Below are 15,701 nucleotides of genomic sequence, written 5' to 3'. Positions count from 1 at the left end.
CCTCAGATAAGTATTAGTGAATATTTTGCAATTCTAAAGAATTAATAACATTACTACAGGTACTCTTGAAAGGATACATACTAGAAAAAGAAAATAAGTCTTAGTACTCTGATATTTATTATGAAAGTAAATTGATACCCCTTTAAATGCTGCTTTTGAGTCTCTATGCAATAGCTCAAGAGAGGGAAGAACTTCATTGTGTTGGTTATAGAAAACTGTCTGATTACAGATTTTTATTAGGACGAGTAATTTTCTTTGAATACATCGTGTTAAGAGCATTTTCTTTTGTAAATAGTGCGTGGAGTAGTAGAATGGATGAATTTGAATAATAATTGTTCTTCCACTTTTCTCAGCAGAAACATTCCATTACAGAGCTGTGCATTGAACTTTTTTTATGATATGCATAAGTATTTACCAGGGAGAGCTGGAAAAGATCTGTTAGGACCCCAAGTCTGTCCTCCTGCCAGGAGAGGGCTATTCTTCACGCCATATGGTCTGACATGTTGTCAACTGTTTGTGTACATTATGCAGCAGTTGCTAAACAGTTGGTACTGTTTTCCTTTAAGAATGTGCCACTAGCTTCAGGACTGCACTGCATACTCTATAAAAAATAGGAAAAAAAAAATTCCCCCGCCCCCTCCAAATGTAAATTCAGCTTGTTCAGCAGCAGCCCGAAGCCCGGCATTGTTTGCTATCGGAAGTGTGAGCTAAAGGGACAGACATTCCCCCTGCTCAGCGGGAGCGCAGAGCTACGTTTTGCCCTTGTTGCATTATTAATGGCACAATGTTTTTATGTTGCAGATGGCTAAGAGCTAGCACGGCATATTCAAGACCATGATGGCTCAGTTTCCCACAGCCATGAACGGTGAGTAGCTCGGGTCGGTTTGTTTAGGTAGGGATTAGGAGCCTTTGTCTTTATTTTATTATTATTATTTTTTAAAATGTGCTTATTTTAGTACCTGCAGCAGCGTTATGGTCAGTTTGCTGCAGATTGTTTCCTGTAGCCTAACTTGTACTGTAAGACTGGGAGAAATTCAGCAGAAGCATTACTGCAGTGTAATTTGGAGTACAGATACGCCTGGACCATCTAGTAATCTCAGATCATTTAAAGGGTTGAGGAATGTGTGACTTGAAGTCAGACAGTATTCACACTACAAGTGGGGAATATGCTAAGTAATAAGTTGATTAAACTTGCATACCTTTCTGTTATGTAGTTCAGCACAAAATGTGTTTCATTATAATATATTATGCTATTTATTTTAAACTAAAATGTTTGAATGTGTTAAGCAATTTGCTACATTGACAAAAATAATCAGTCTTTCTCAAAAAATGTTAAGAATTTTCCTCTTGATTCTGTGCTCCATCTACTATAGAAACTTTTGCATTTGTTTCTTGGTTGGTTTCCTTTCAAAGACATATGAGAGTTGAAACCTTAAAATTGTTTGTGCGTGTATGTACGTGTGGGAGCTCTTTATTTCTAGAGCAAGCTTATTTGTGAAGACACAATTTGCAAATATCTGCTGAGAAATTTGATATTTGCATGTTGTTGTTTACAGAGCTGGCCAAAATGAAAAGACAAGTATAGGAACAATGCTTTGCACTTCAGATATTCCAGATAGGGAGTATTTCTCCTGATAAAAATAGGGAAATAGATTTAAGAAAAAGTATTTCTTATCTCATTTATCTGTGAAGGTTACTGCAGGACTGGGAGGTCTTTAACTAATTTAGAAAATCGTCACTGCTGAGATAAATCGGGCGAGTAAGGGGAAGTGTCTTTTTGCAGAACAACAACATTCAGATTTCAAATTAAACCTTGGTTTTACACATCTGTTTCACCTGTGCATAAAACATTTTGTGGGGAAAAAAAAAAATTGGTGTGATCAACACCTTTTTTTTTAATACAGTCAGCTGCAGTTTGTTCTAGACTTTGTTTCACAGACTTAACAATAAAAGAGAAGTAAAAGGAGTCAATATGTTGTATATAATAGGGAAAAACCTGAATACCAGTGGTTGTTTTTTTTCTACTTTCTTGGACATAATGAAAAAGCATTTTTTTTTTTTAATTGCCACATGCTTTTTGCTCCTCAATTTAAACAAACAGAATTTCTCTTCAGGGACGAGACAGATTTATGTTCTCGGCTGTCTCCATGGCTGATTTGGGCATAAACCATTTGGTGTCTTTTTGGTTTGGCTTTTTACTCCTTGGTTCTGTTGGAGGATTGTAAGTGTATTGACAGCACTGAGCACATACATGGCTTGATCTCAGAAGTCTTAGTTTGGGAGGGCGATCCTTTCCTTGATCTGAAATCCCTTGGGCAGTACTGTCTGCCACTCCAAAGGAACGGTGCCACAAGATGCAGCCTCTACCTCGCAGAATTTTACCGTGTTGAAAAACATAGTAAGAGAATAAGAGTAAGAGAGATACCAGGCAATAGTTAAACTGTTGCTCTTCACAGAATATTTGAATGTAGTTTTGCAGTCATATTTCTTATCAGAATTGATTAAATTTCAAACAAGTCAGGTGGGGAAAAAAGAGTAGTTTTAATGTGATTTCTGGATAAATACTGAGCAACCTTTGCTGTTGAAATTGTTCTTCTCTAATCTGTGTTCCTCTTCCCTGCTACTTACTATCACTGTTGTTTGCATTCAAAGTAGATCACCTGCATTTACCACTCATTGCTCAGTGGAAACCTCTAATTATGTTGTTAGACCTTGGTAGTGACTTCAAGCATGAGATGAAGAACGAGGCTATGTGTGAGGCAACTAAACCACTAGGCATTGCTGCAGCTTGAGAGCAGTGGCTGCCAGCCATACCTTCGTATTAGCAGAGCGTTGACCCTTTCCTTTTGTATCCTACTGGGGGAAATGGTGTTTTTCTTCTGGGGAAAAAAAACTGTTATCTTACGAAGGTATGATATACTTAGCTTTTAGTTCATGAGTAGTGTAAGACATGAAGTAATTTCTGTTTCAGGATTATTTTTGGCGTCAGTGTTACAGAAAAGTGAGTGGATAGTGTGGAGCGAATGTGTGTACCAGTGCAGGATTGTATGACGCAGAGTGACAACGAGTTTGAGAACTGCAGGGTTCAAATGACAAAGCACGATACTCAGATAGTCTCAAACAAATACAAGTAGAAGATGCTACAACACTTTATTTACCAACCTAAGCAGAGAAAGGGAAGTCTGCGCAGGACCTCAAGAAGGAAGGGTAACGGAGTCTGTGCTTGAGTTTCAGTTCAGAGACTCAACTTCACTGAGGGCACCTTGAGCTGTTACTCAGAATATACCTTCACCAGAGCAGGCTCCCAAGATGTCCAGCCTCAGCATGTGGCTGATGGCCAAACTGCGTGTTACACTGAGAACTGGCATATTTTTTTTTTTAATTAGGTGGCCACATGGAAACTTCAGCTTGTTGAGGCGTTTGTGTGCTCTAGGGGCACATGCTCTTGCTAGGCTGCTTAGCTTTCTTCTCTAAAGTCAGGAAAGGACGCAGTGAACAGAAATGAGTTCCCTTTGACTCTCCATTTCTGTCCAAGGTGACCTTTGTGGATGCCTTACTAACAGGCTGGAAATTCAAATAGAAAAAGCACGACTTAAAGAGCGCATGTTGATTTTTCTGGAACTCAGGGCAGACCTGCCAGTTTTTACAAATTTATCTCCCGTGCAAAATGTAAAGGTTGTGATGACATTTTATGTGAACAGGCAAGGCTGAGTAACATGTTTCTTCTTATGTAGAAAGGCTGCCAATTACAAAATATACACACAGCACCAGATGGATGACAGACATTTTATCTCTGTGGACTCCAGTTCTATCAAAGAGCCACTCCAGGCATATCCATCTCCTCAGTCCACAAACGAGATCAAGGATTCCCTACTGAGGATTTCGTTTTGTAACTGTCTGAATATCAGTCATTATCTCTGTGAAAATGATAAACCCAGTTTCTGGTAGTTTATTCTCCTTATGTACAGTTCTCCATCTGGACAAAGCCTTCTTAGGAATTCATCCCAGGTCTTGCAAAAGCTTTTGGAAATGGTATTTAGTCACAGTAAATAACAAATACCTTCAACGGTTGTATTTCTAAAGAAGGAGTTTGTATAGTAACCACAAACAACAGTTAAAAGGATAAAGGCTTTATTAGGTTAAAATGCACTTAATTTGTCTCTGTGATTGCTGTCTTTATCACAGAGCAGGAAGAAGTAGCCTTCACTGCCACGGGATGCCTTCTTTACAGCTGGAGAGCAGTTGCAAGATGTTGCTGTTCTCCTAAGAACCCTTCTTCTGTAAGCTAGATTTTTTTCAGGGTTTAATATCCATGCTGATGCTGGATCTTGGTTTGGGGAGATTTAATCTTGATGGTCCAGCCGGAACAAGGAAAGCGATATTTGCTGATCAGTATCTTTCACATTGTTTCCTTAAGTACCATTGGAATTTTTGGGCTGTGCTTCTTTTTGTTTATGTTTTTGTTTGTCCTTCCTCTTCCCTCCTACCACCTGTTTCCTTTTGATATATTTTTTTTGTGGTCCAGCAGGAAAATACCTCTGATAAACTGAGGTGCAAAAAGTAATACTTGTGACTCATTTGACATGCTTCTCAACCTTCATAAGTCAAACTGGATTTTATGCTGCTGTGAATAGAACTGAGTTTTGTGTCCCCACGCTTAGGTGTGTTGGAAACTAGGGTCGACATGAATGGGTTCAGTAAGGTCCTGGTTCCACTGATGTCAAGGGTAAAACACTCACTGATGCTAAGTTCTGCTGCATCTTCTCTATGAAAAAAGTCGTCTCAAGATCCAAGGTCTGATTTTTTTTTTGAATTATGAGGAACCCTGGTCATCACAGTTCAATTAAAAACTACTTAATGCAACCTGACTCTTAACGTTGTGTGCAATGTGGGTATGGAAACTGTAGACTTGGATATCAACAAGTGTAGATAAAGATACTAAGCTGAATTAGACCTTGCAAAGAAAATATCAGAACTTGTTCTCCCATCTAAAAGAAGGAAAAGGAAAGAAAATCTAAGACAAGGACAAATATTTTCTGTGTCCTTTCTTATAAATTAATCCTTCCTCTCATTTTTCAGTGAGGACAGTGGTGTCAGTTGATATGGAGCAAAATTCATATGCTCAAGTCAGAGGGGCATATATCTTCCACTGTCACACCATGCAAAATACTAGATTTCCAACTGTGTGTGCCGTATTATATGTTTTCTTTAATCCTAACAAGTCAGAAATAGTGCTATAGGATTACGGAATACAAAGTGTCTTAGTCATATTTAATTATGAGAACAATATGATTCACACGGAAGATGTAAGAGGAAATCTTGGAAGGAAGAAATAATTAGACACGGAGGTAAATGTTAAATAGAATAAATAGAACTAGGTTTTAACAAAGGAAGGTTGCAACTTATGCCTTCTTCAGTAACTGAATTTTGTAGACAAAGTGTACAGATCCTGTGTTTGGACTTCATCAGAGAAATAACTGGCTAAAAGGGAGAGAAAATGTGAATTTTAGGCTAGGATGTTGCAATAGTGGTATTCTTCATGGATTTTTATCTTGAGACCAGTCTTACTTGTTATTATTTATGGCAACATCATCAGTAAAAAGCAAATGTATGCTGGTTAAATTGGCTGACAACATGAACTTAGGAGTGATTTTCCAGCCAGAATTACACAGTATGAACTGCATATCATTGGTTAAATTTAATCACATTTCTGTTGTGCTGTCTTCAAATATCTTTTTAGTCATACCATTATGGGCTAGAATAATTTTTGCTGTATGCTGGGAACTCAGCAGTTGGCCATGACTAAGGAGAAGACAACCGGATGTACTATATGATTATGTAATAATTACGTGATTTGAGGGAAAGGAAATGCATCCTGAAATATGATGGGTGGAATAAGGAGTGCTGTGTGCTATTGCATAAGGCACTGGTGAGACATCTTGTGGGATATAGGGTAGAATTTGGGTTATCTGCTTAGGAGGGGGAAAAAAGCCAAAAAGTGTAATAGATGCAGAGTTAGGCTTCAGTGTTATCCAGGAGAAATGAATTAAGAGTTGAGAAAGACTAAACAGATTGTCTTTGTTAACCTACCAAAATAAAAGCATACTGGTTTTTTTATTTCATTGTATTTACTTTACAGTAAATAAATTTGCACTTTTTTTTTTATTAGGAAGATAAGCATTAAGGAGGGAAGGTAACTTTAAGTACAATGTTAGCAGAAGGTTAAATAGAGATGAATCAGCTGTTGGAGCAGTTGGTCTGGAAGTCGGAACAGTTCTGTCAGCAGTGTCGTTCTGGACCATGGTCAAGGAAAAAGTCTGATCGCCTCACGGCAGAGCTCGCGCTTTAGGAAGGAATTAATGTATTAGAGTTTCTTGGAGTAGCAGCAGTCTGGACGTGGTGACCTTGGTAGTACCTTCCAATCCTATGCTCCTAAAATGTTTTTAAAAAAAAAAAAAAAGTGAAAAAAATTAGTTAATAACCTAGTGAAGATTAGCGTTAGATCTTCATCCGTTAACTTACTTTAGGCCTGTAGCTGCTTTGTCTTGCTATGATTTTACTTTGTTAGTATCATATGTTAGCTTTTATAAGGTAAGATTACACTGAGTGGGGAAACCTAGGATGGATTTATCTGGAATAACAATACTATAATACAAGGTGCTGTATTCATTTTGGATGTCAGTGAGACTTCCTGGTGGTTTTTCCTCAAAGCATACAAAAACCAAATCAAGGCTTGTGAAGGGATGCAGAAACGTAGATCTATCACATGGCCAAGCTTCAAAGGGCTTTGACTGTTAAAATTTTCATTTCCTTGAAGGGTTAGCTCCAAAAGTTTGGGAAATGTACTACTCTGATAAACCACTTCATGTGGTTGTTGCAGTTTAGGGTTGATGAACATTGTGTGAAGTGGTACCATCTTTACATCTACTAAATTCCATGTCATCTGTGATCATCATGGCCACTTTGAACTGGCCATAGATGATATTAATTGGTATTGGCAGAATGAGTTCAGGTTTAGCCCACTAATTATAGTGGCAAGAATAAACACGTTTTTGACATTGTGGTCTGTCAAGTGTATTTATATAATGCTGTGTTACTTTGATTAGGAATCTTGTATGTTCAGGCTTTTCAATATACTGCATCAGTTCTTTAGGACATCTGTTGTTTTTCCTACAACGGAACAGTAACCTTAAATCATAATTGAGATAGCTAGAAGGGGTGAAACTCTGGTAAGCTGAAAGAATATCAGTGTTCGTGAGACTAGCATTCTTATCAGGTATCTTCAGAGAAGATAATTTAATAACTTAAAAACATTTGTGGTTTAGTTGGATGTGAAGTTCTGTGTGTGCGAGTCTCAAGAACAGGTAAGATTAACTGAATATCAAGAGCTGTCTTAGAGCTGTTTATTGAAATAATTTGTTTAAAAGGGTTTTTTTTAAGTAATACTTGGTATATTTTCAAGCATGTACCAACATTTTCCCCTGCATTTCTTCTCATAACCATCATTTTGTGTTTAACTGTGATCTCTGCAGTACAGTTTTTGTTTCTTTAGGAAACATGTATTCCCTGAAAGTCATGTTTTCACTATTATTGAAGAACTCTTCACTTGTTACTGTGTGTGTTGATAATTGTATAACAGTATGGAAAAGAGTATGCTTATATTTTTCTTAAGAGCTACAGGTAAAATCTGCTGTGTAATAAATGGTAGTGCTTTCATAACACTACTTCACAAGAAATCTTCAGGCTTGGGGGAAAAAAATACAGGTGCGAGTTAATGTATAAACTGTTTCTGATATAGATGATGTGGGTTGGAAGGCCAGCAGAATTACTCCTCTTATTTCTCACGGTCTCTATATTCAGACTGGATTAAGAAATACATGGACAGTACTTTTTTAACCTAACCTGAAGATAACTTGACATCTACTAGGCTCACCTTTCTGGAAATTAACTGCTCTGCAGAGAGAACGTGGCTCCTGTGTTAAGGGAGACTAAATGGATTAGAGCTGTTTAGTTTAGTTTAGAGACAGCTGAGTTGAGGATATGATAGAAATCTGTAAAGCCATAAAAGTATAGAAAAGGCTAACAAGGGAAAGAATATTCACTGTTTTTTCATAACTGAGAAGGAAAGCAATACCTAGTGAAATTATTGAGCTTATGGCAAGCAGAAGAATATAGGTTTGTTGGTTGGTTGGCTTATTTGTTTCACATAATGAACAAGTCAGTTTTGGGACTCACTGTCTAAAGATGCTTTGGAACCAAAAGTTCCAAGTACGTGGAATCAAACCTTGGAGAGGAAAAATCTATGCCATGGCTATTAAATGCTTTTTTTTGAGGGGGCTTTTTTGGCTCAAGAAGCCTGCCAAATTGCTGATTTCTGACAGTTGAGAAACCGTAATACCCAGGGAAGAACTCTGTTCCCTGAGCGGCCCTATGAGCCACTGAGGAGGCAGGGTTAGGGACTGTGGTATAAACCAATACTGCAGGTCTTATGAACATAAATTAGACAATTTTTAATTTATTATATTTAAAATCAAACTCCCTAGTGTGCTGGGAAAGTAGTCTTGTATGTGTACTGGATAGAGGTGGCAGGTTCTGCTAATTGGTAATTTAACATCATAAGGAGTACTGTTTAAGCAGACTCTCTTATTCTTCTTTTGTTACCTTTGTGTTTTCTTCCAGCTTTTCCTACATGTTTTCTTTCTGTTAGGACTAAATATTCTGAAGAGGAGGGTAACAAGAGTGATCAAAGATACAGAACGGCTTCCATATGAGGAATAATTACATTGACATAATTACATTTCAGCTTGGAAAAGAAACGGTGGGAATGGTGGATACAGTAAATGTCACCTTCTCAAGGTCATTCATCATCTTGTAGGCAAGGGAATGGTAATTAATCTCTGATAACACAAGAATTAACCAGTATCAAATGAAAATACCATTGGCAGATATCAAACAGAGCACTTCGCACGCTGTCAAATGAACAGTGAAAACTGTAGGAAGCTGTGGATACCAAAAGGTTACTTGGATTCCTTAAGCGATTAGAGATAGGTGGATTTTCCTTCCATTAATGAGGTACCACCTCTGGTTCAGGAGCTACACTGGGGGCTGAGAAGGCATCCTGGGGAAGTACCACCACATGCTTGCCTCAGCCTGTCACTCTGTGCCGGGAGCTTAGCTAGGTGAATATTCGGTCTGAGCTGGCAGGGTTGGTTCTGTGTTTTGTTTCCTAAATTATCTCCTAATTTAATTGTATTCCACAGATCATTCGGGAAATGCCTTTTCATTTTCTTTCTCTCCCACCCTTCCTGTGTAATTTTTTTTTTTTTTAATTTGGTGGTTCTTCTCTTTTCCTCTTTCCTTTCAAGTCTGTATCCCAATTCTCTGTTGTAAATATAGCCCATCAGCCTTCCTCCTTGTCCAGACTTCCTCCCCAAACCTGAGAACCCGGAAATGTCATTTTTACTCTAATGGCCAGATAATGACCAGAGCTACAAAAAATAAGGAACTAATACTCCTTGAACAGAGTACTGCTCTGAGTTTATGTCAGTGTATGATTTCGTAGGAGAATCATTTCCTTTACTCCACCTAATTTCAAGGTTCATTTTGCATCCTCTTGTCTGGTATTTTTACTGACCACATTTCTCCCGGTGCGGAAAGATTTACTAGCTGCTGCAGATGGAAACTCACCTGAATCTTAGTAGTTTTGCTGCATTCCACAGAGATTTGCTAGACAATAATTAAACAAATTTTCCTTTTGTAAATTTTTAATTACATTTTAGGGTTTTTTTTGTGAATGCTGGTGATCAGTAGCAGCATAAAAAAAATCCGTTTTCGCAATTAGAAGAGTTTAGTCTAAGCTCTGATGGGCTTTTTCCTCAAAAATGGTGACTAAAAACTTTTATTTTCCTTATTGAAGACTTCGATGCTATACAGGTTGACAGGAGTTCCCTCCAAAAAGCTTCTGACTTGTCCTAAACTGAAGGGTAAGCATATCTTCCATTTTCTGTGTCATGCTGGGAAGGAAGGCTGTGGCGTCTGTCAGCGGGAAGTATGCTTACCTTAACAACAAATGGAGGCAGGTTTTGCAGCTGGTAGGGGAGAATTTGATAAAGTATGCTTATTTTATGCCTTGATAATATTGCTTAGTTTGAACTTTTCATACCTTCCTTTGGGAAGATTCTTGTTGGTGTGACTTTTTTCTACTCTCTTTTTTTCCTCCTCTAAAATCCATGTGAAAGTATTAGTTGCAGGATTAGGGAAGTGATTGTCCCCCTGTACTCGGCGCTGGTGAAGCCGCACCTCGAATACTGTGTTCAGTTTTGGGCCCCTCACTCCAAGAAGGACATTGAGGTGCTGGAGCGTGTCCAGAGAAGGGCAACGAAGCTGGTGAGGGGTCTGGAGCACGAGTCTGATGAGGAGCGGCTGAGGGAACTGGGGTTGTTTAGTCTGGAGAAGAGGAGGCTGAGGGGAGACCTCATCGCTCTCTACAACTACCTGAAAGGGGGTTGCAGAGAGGTGGGTGTTGGTCTCTTCTCCCATGTAACTAGTGATAGAATGAGAGGAAATGACCTCAAGTTGCACCGCACCAGGGGAGGTTTAGGCTGGATATTAGGAAAAATCTCTTTCCTGAGAGAGTGGTGAAGCATTGGAACAGGCTGCCCAGGGAGGTGGTAGAGTCACCATCACTGGAGGTATTTAAAAGATGTGTGGATGAGGCATTGTGGGACATGGTTTAGTGGTGGACTTAGCAGTGTTAGGTTGATGGTTGGACTTGATGATCTTACAGGTCTTTTCCAACCTAAGCGATTCTATGATTCTGGACAAAGAGATGGCAGTGTCATTGGGTAGAAGAAAGGGCTTGTTTCATGTGCTGCATCAGTACTAGTAACTCAACAACGACAGGTGATTTCAATGGCATTACTTTTCCAGATGGCAGAAAATATTTTATATTTTTTGCAAGTATTAAATATAGATATGGGTAAGGCTTAGGTTAAGCCAAGTCTGTGTGCCAACTTTTGCCTGTAAGAAAAAGAAAAGTTAAATTAGCTTTCAAGAATAAAGTATGAGTTTACCAATATTGTAGGTTACAGTAATTGCACTTTTTGATGAGGAATGGAAATCTTGTTTCATTTAAACTTAAAAAAAATACTATTGAATGGGTTGTCACAAATTCTACAGAAAACTAGTGTAAAAGGTAGCATGCTAATGTGCAGTTGAGAGCACTGTCATGTTTATACACATTTCCTAATGTATTTTTTACATTAGTGGAGCTCTAACAAAACTTTAAAAAAAGATTTTTTTTGTTTACACATTTTCAAGTAAAATTGCTGTAATTTGTTATGTCTGTGTTGTGCTTTTTTTTATTAAATATTTTGCTCGCTTGGTGTGTTGCTTTGTTTCAGTGGAGCTTGGCAATAATTTAATTAAAAAGGAGCTTCTGAAAATGGATAGCCATAATGAGCTAAATGATTCTGTGAGTTTTCTAAAGTATAGAAATACTATCCTGTTGTTACAAACTGATAGTTTAAGTGCTTTGGAATCATCAGGTTGCTTTACTGTTAGCATGGACTAGACTATTATATATCTCTAAATTGTTTTAGGGATTATACTCATTCTAAAAGCAAGGATTATGTTTCTACATTGAAATCATTGCATGGCATAGAAATTTTAATGTTCTTCCATTACAGACAGATTTTGTGTATTGAAGTGGGGGGATGCCAAAAACTGTGTCATCAGACAAAATAGTGCATCGTATGGAGTTCTGCTCCTGTTCCGTGGGGCATGTGGTTAGTTGAAACAAGCCCAATATTTGATTTTAGTGAACTGCTGAACCTAAGGATTCCCAATACACCTAAATATCTAGAAATTCTGTACATAATGTAGAGAATGTGAATTGTACCCTAAAATACAATGTGTCTGCTGCTGCTTTGTTCACATTTCTGTAAGCGTGCTTTTGAATTAAGCAAATATTTCTTGGTCAAATCTGTGTAGCCCTGCACTTGTCTGACACTATTTAACAGCCAATCTGCAGGTAACAGTTATTTTTGGATAGCCCATTAGAGACACTTGAAAATCTTTAAAAATTCTCTTGGCTTCAATGGGCACAATTCTTGTAATTTTAGTGAAAATACAAAATTGAAGGAGAAACACATTTCCCTCTATTTAACGAGCCTTAGCTACAGGTGTTTCCTTTTAACTGTGTATACATTAAAGAAGCTGCTGAAGTTGTTGTTAAGCATAGACATACCCTTTTCCTCTGGCAGTTGCCGCAGTGTCGGTTAATACACTGAGAGCCTCCGTGAAGCATTTCTGGTAGGACAAGTAGTAGTGGGATTAATGTGTGCATCGCGAAAGGAGGCTCCTGTTGTGGCCCGAGAACATAGGAGCTGGGAATAGGAGATGCACTCCTCGAGGAAGAGCAGGTGATGCTTTGGGATCGACCCAAAGCCACTGCAGTAGTAGTAGTTCATAACATGTTTACACACCTAAGTAAGAATAAATGCTTCTTATTGGTCAGCATTTTCTCCTACATTTGATATAAAGAATCAACAACAAAGGAGGGAAACAGATATTGAAAATAGCAATAACACTGATAAGGAATCTGGAAATTCGGAGTAATGGTAAAATGTTCTGTGTATTTTCGGAGTAATGGTAAAATGTTCTGTGTATTTTCAGAGTCCTGAAGTGTTTACTCACCACTGAGGAATAATTAGAAGTATGATTCAACATCTCAGTTGGGAGCATTAAATCTGATCTGTAATAAATAATTCTGTGGTAAACTAATCTACAAACACAGACAGAGAAAGACTGGAATTATTAGATTTATCCCAATATGTCTTACACCAAACAGCTCTCTTGAGTCTTCTAATGGGAGACAGTAATGTGATTGCTGGTTGCATTACGGAAAACCCCTTGTTGTACAGCTTGAGGCATGCTGCTGCATGTCTGTGTTGAAATTTCCCCGTCTTTAAACATGGGGATAAATATTTATTTAGGGTCATTATGAAGCTTAATGCTAGGTTTTTTTCATGGTTAAAAAGGTGGTGGTATAATCATGCATCCTTGTGACTTATGTGTACAAGGAATGCTCTTTCAATTTAGGTTTATTATCTCTGTGGAGTTAATTAACTTTGTAGGTCGTAGGAGCATAGTTTTTATTAGAGAAAAATAAGCAACGCCTATCAGTGAAAAACAAACACAGTTCTTTGGAGAATGTGAGAAATGTCTTCTGATTTTCCACAAGTGAAAAGTTGCCTTTATCCTTTTTACTAATAGTACCGGTCTCGGTAGAACTACCTTTTGCCTATAGGTAATACGAACCAGTGGCAGAGGTCTTACAGAGTGTTTTCAAGTCTATTTACTTTTCTTCTAGGATTGCGCTTTCTTTTCTGCCCTCTTTTTCAATGGCAGTTTACCGTTTTAAGGGAAGAACAGGGTTTGTTTCTGTTTCTGATGTTGGCAGCCCATCAAAGCAAGTCCTTTATTTTCTTCAGAAGATTATCTGTCTGATGCAGTGTTGTAAAGGCATTTCTGGAGCTGTCCTAGCAAATGCTGTGATCCTGCCATAAACAGACCCTCACGTTCTCTCGTAGAAAAATGTCTTTTATTTAAAATGAGCTTAAAGGAAAAGAAAATGTTTTTTTAATCCCCAGCATAGTCACGTGTTTCCAACACTGAAAAATTGTGAGTGCTACCACATTGAATTGCATATTAATACCTGTTACATGAAGGTGAGGGCGGTATGTATTTTGCCATCTTTAGAGAAGTCTTGAAGGTACGTTAAATTAATGATGTGTAGCACCAGGTTGTTTGTGCGGGTATTTGTCTTTCTGTATGGACTTTCTACGTGGCTGGAATCCACACATGACTTTAAACTCTTGAACATGTTGTAGAGCTATGGAGTAGGCAAGTAAAGGAACTTTCTCTGTTCGTTTCTCCCAAGCTTTCTGATCTGGATTAAGGAATCAGCTGAGACACTTCTGGTCCTTGACTCCAGATTTCCCATGTTGGATCTCGAGAACACTTGCCAGTCCTGATGTTTATCCACAGTCTTCTCTGAAAGTATCAGTCTTCTCTAGAAAAGAAAGATAGTTTGACATCTGCCTTCCAAAAGTGTTACTAATAAAGAAATGTGTGTTTTCATAAACAGAAAAAGCAAGTGAGGGCAATAGTTACTCTATTCTAGGGAGAGTATTTGTGGGGAAAATCTCCAAATTCAGCATTTCTTGAGTTTTGATTCCTAAAAATGCAGTGTAGTCAAATACAGTGTTAGCTTCATCTGGGTGGGTCTTGCTTCATGGATGAAGTTGCAAGGTTGCAAAGTAACCTCTCTTGAAGAATAGTGATTTCATGGGATATCTTCTTGTCAGAGAGATTGTATTTTTTCTCCTCCACAATTATACCCTCTACAGTTGGGGAAAAAAATATTTGTCTCATAAAAATTTCCAGGAAACTTAAGTCAGAAAAGTAGTGACATACTACTCATTGGCTGGAGCAAAGACTGTCATGAGAGCATGTAGTGGCAACTGTATTTTGATTTCTGATGCCAAGCTGATTTTTAAAATACTGTAGTTCACTGCTACTTGGTGGCAGCTCAGAATCTCTGGAGTGCCAAAGGTTCACCACTGCGCCATCAAGGAGATGCATGCCTCTTGCCCCATCCTGTGATCAGAGAGGTGTCAGAGAAGAGGAGATACCTGCAGTTTGGTTTTGTGATTCATGTATGGCTTGTCATGAGTAAGGGCTGGGGCTGTGAGGAAGGAAGAGGAACAGCAATGGCTCTGAGCAGAGTTAATTCTTCTCTTCAGCTGCATCTGGCTTATGGGTAAGATGTTTCTCAGCCCTGAGATTGAAGGCATGTTAGTGCAAAAAAATGTTAAGTAAGCCAGATAAGTTTAGATGATATGTCTTGGATGGCAGATCTTTCTGTTTGACTCTTCCTGCAGCTTTGTTCTTCCAAGAAAAGGAGTAGTCTTCCCTTTGTCACAGTTCAACATACCCAAAACTTGGTTGTTCGTAAACCAGGCAGTGTAATTTTTCTCAGCAGTGATGCTGAGTGGCCAGTTTTACCACCGGTGGTAGCTTTGGGAGACAACCACAATATTCGTGAGGATTGTAGCATGTTTTGATGGTGATTGCGCAGGAGAACTGAGTTTCAAACTAATTTTATCTGTGGTAAGTCTTTAGTGTGATGGTCTCAGTTGTGCTATAAGTAAACATAACAATTACTTTGAAGAATGGTTTCGTGACGCGCTTTGTGGAATTGCCAAGACCTTGTGATCCCCGTTCAAAGTGTTAATTTCAGATAGACCGATGTGGTATTTTTGCTTGGTATTTTGAGGAATCTTAATTTAAATGATACTGTCTGTACACAGATTTTTCTTTTCTTATTTGTATCACCAGATGGTAATATCAAAAGAGTCATGAGCACCTGGTTAAGCTAAAAATAAGCGCTTGCAACACTTTCACCTTCTCTCTTGTGCTAGGCTCTTAATTTTGTTTCTCTTGCATATTGGGGTAGGACTTGGAAAAAAACAGTGAATCCTTTAAATAAGAAATGTTGGGTGGGGCTTCAATGCCCACAGTGTGGATCCCTACCATAAGTATTGCGTGGTTTCTAATTTTATTCTTTTAAACAAATGTTTTCATTGTCCAATGATTATGAGCCTGTATTCATAAAACAATGACCTTCCTGAAAATGG

General features: G+C 38.3%; 1 protein-coding gene across 1 annotated transcript in view; it reads left to right on the top strand.

The window, feature by feature from the left end:
• The first annotated feature begins 841 nt into the window (after window positions 1-841).
• ITSN2 (intersectin 2) overlaps window positions 842-15,701 on the top strand; it is a 69,995-nt gene continuing 55,135 nt past the window's right edge. The window contains exon 1 of the mRNA XM_059835825.1: window positions 842-865. Coding sequence (XP_059691808.1) covers window positions 859-865 — 7 coding nt within the window. The 5' untranslated portion in view covers window positions 842-858. The remainder of the gene's footprint in view (window positions 866-15,701) is intronic.

The sequence above is a fragment of the Gavia stellata genome, chromosome 2 (genome assembly GCF_030936135.1).
Source record: "Gavia stellata isolate bGavSte3 chromosome 2, bGavSte3.hap2, whole genome shotgun sequence".
NCBI lineage: Eukaryota > Metazoa > Chordata > Aves > Gaviiformes > Gaviidae > Gavia > Gavia stellata.
Note: the sequence above shows the minus strand (reverse complement) of the source record. Positions and strands in the feature narration are given on the sequence as shown.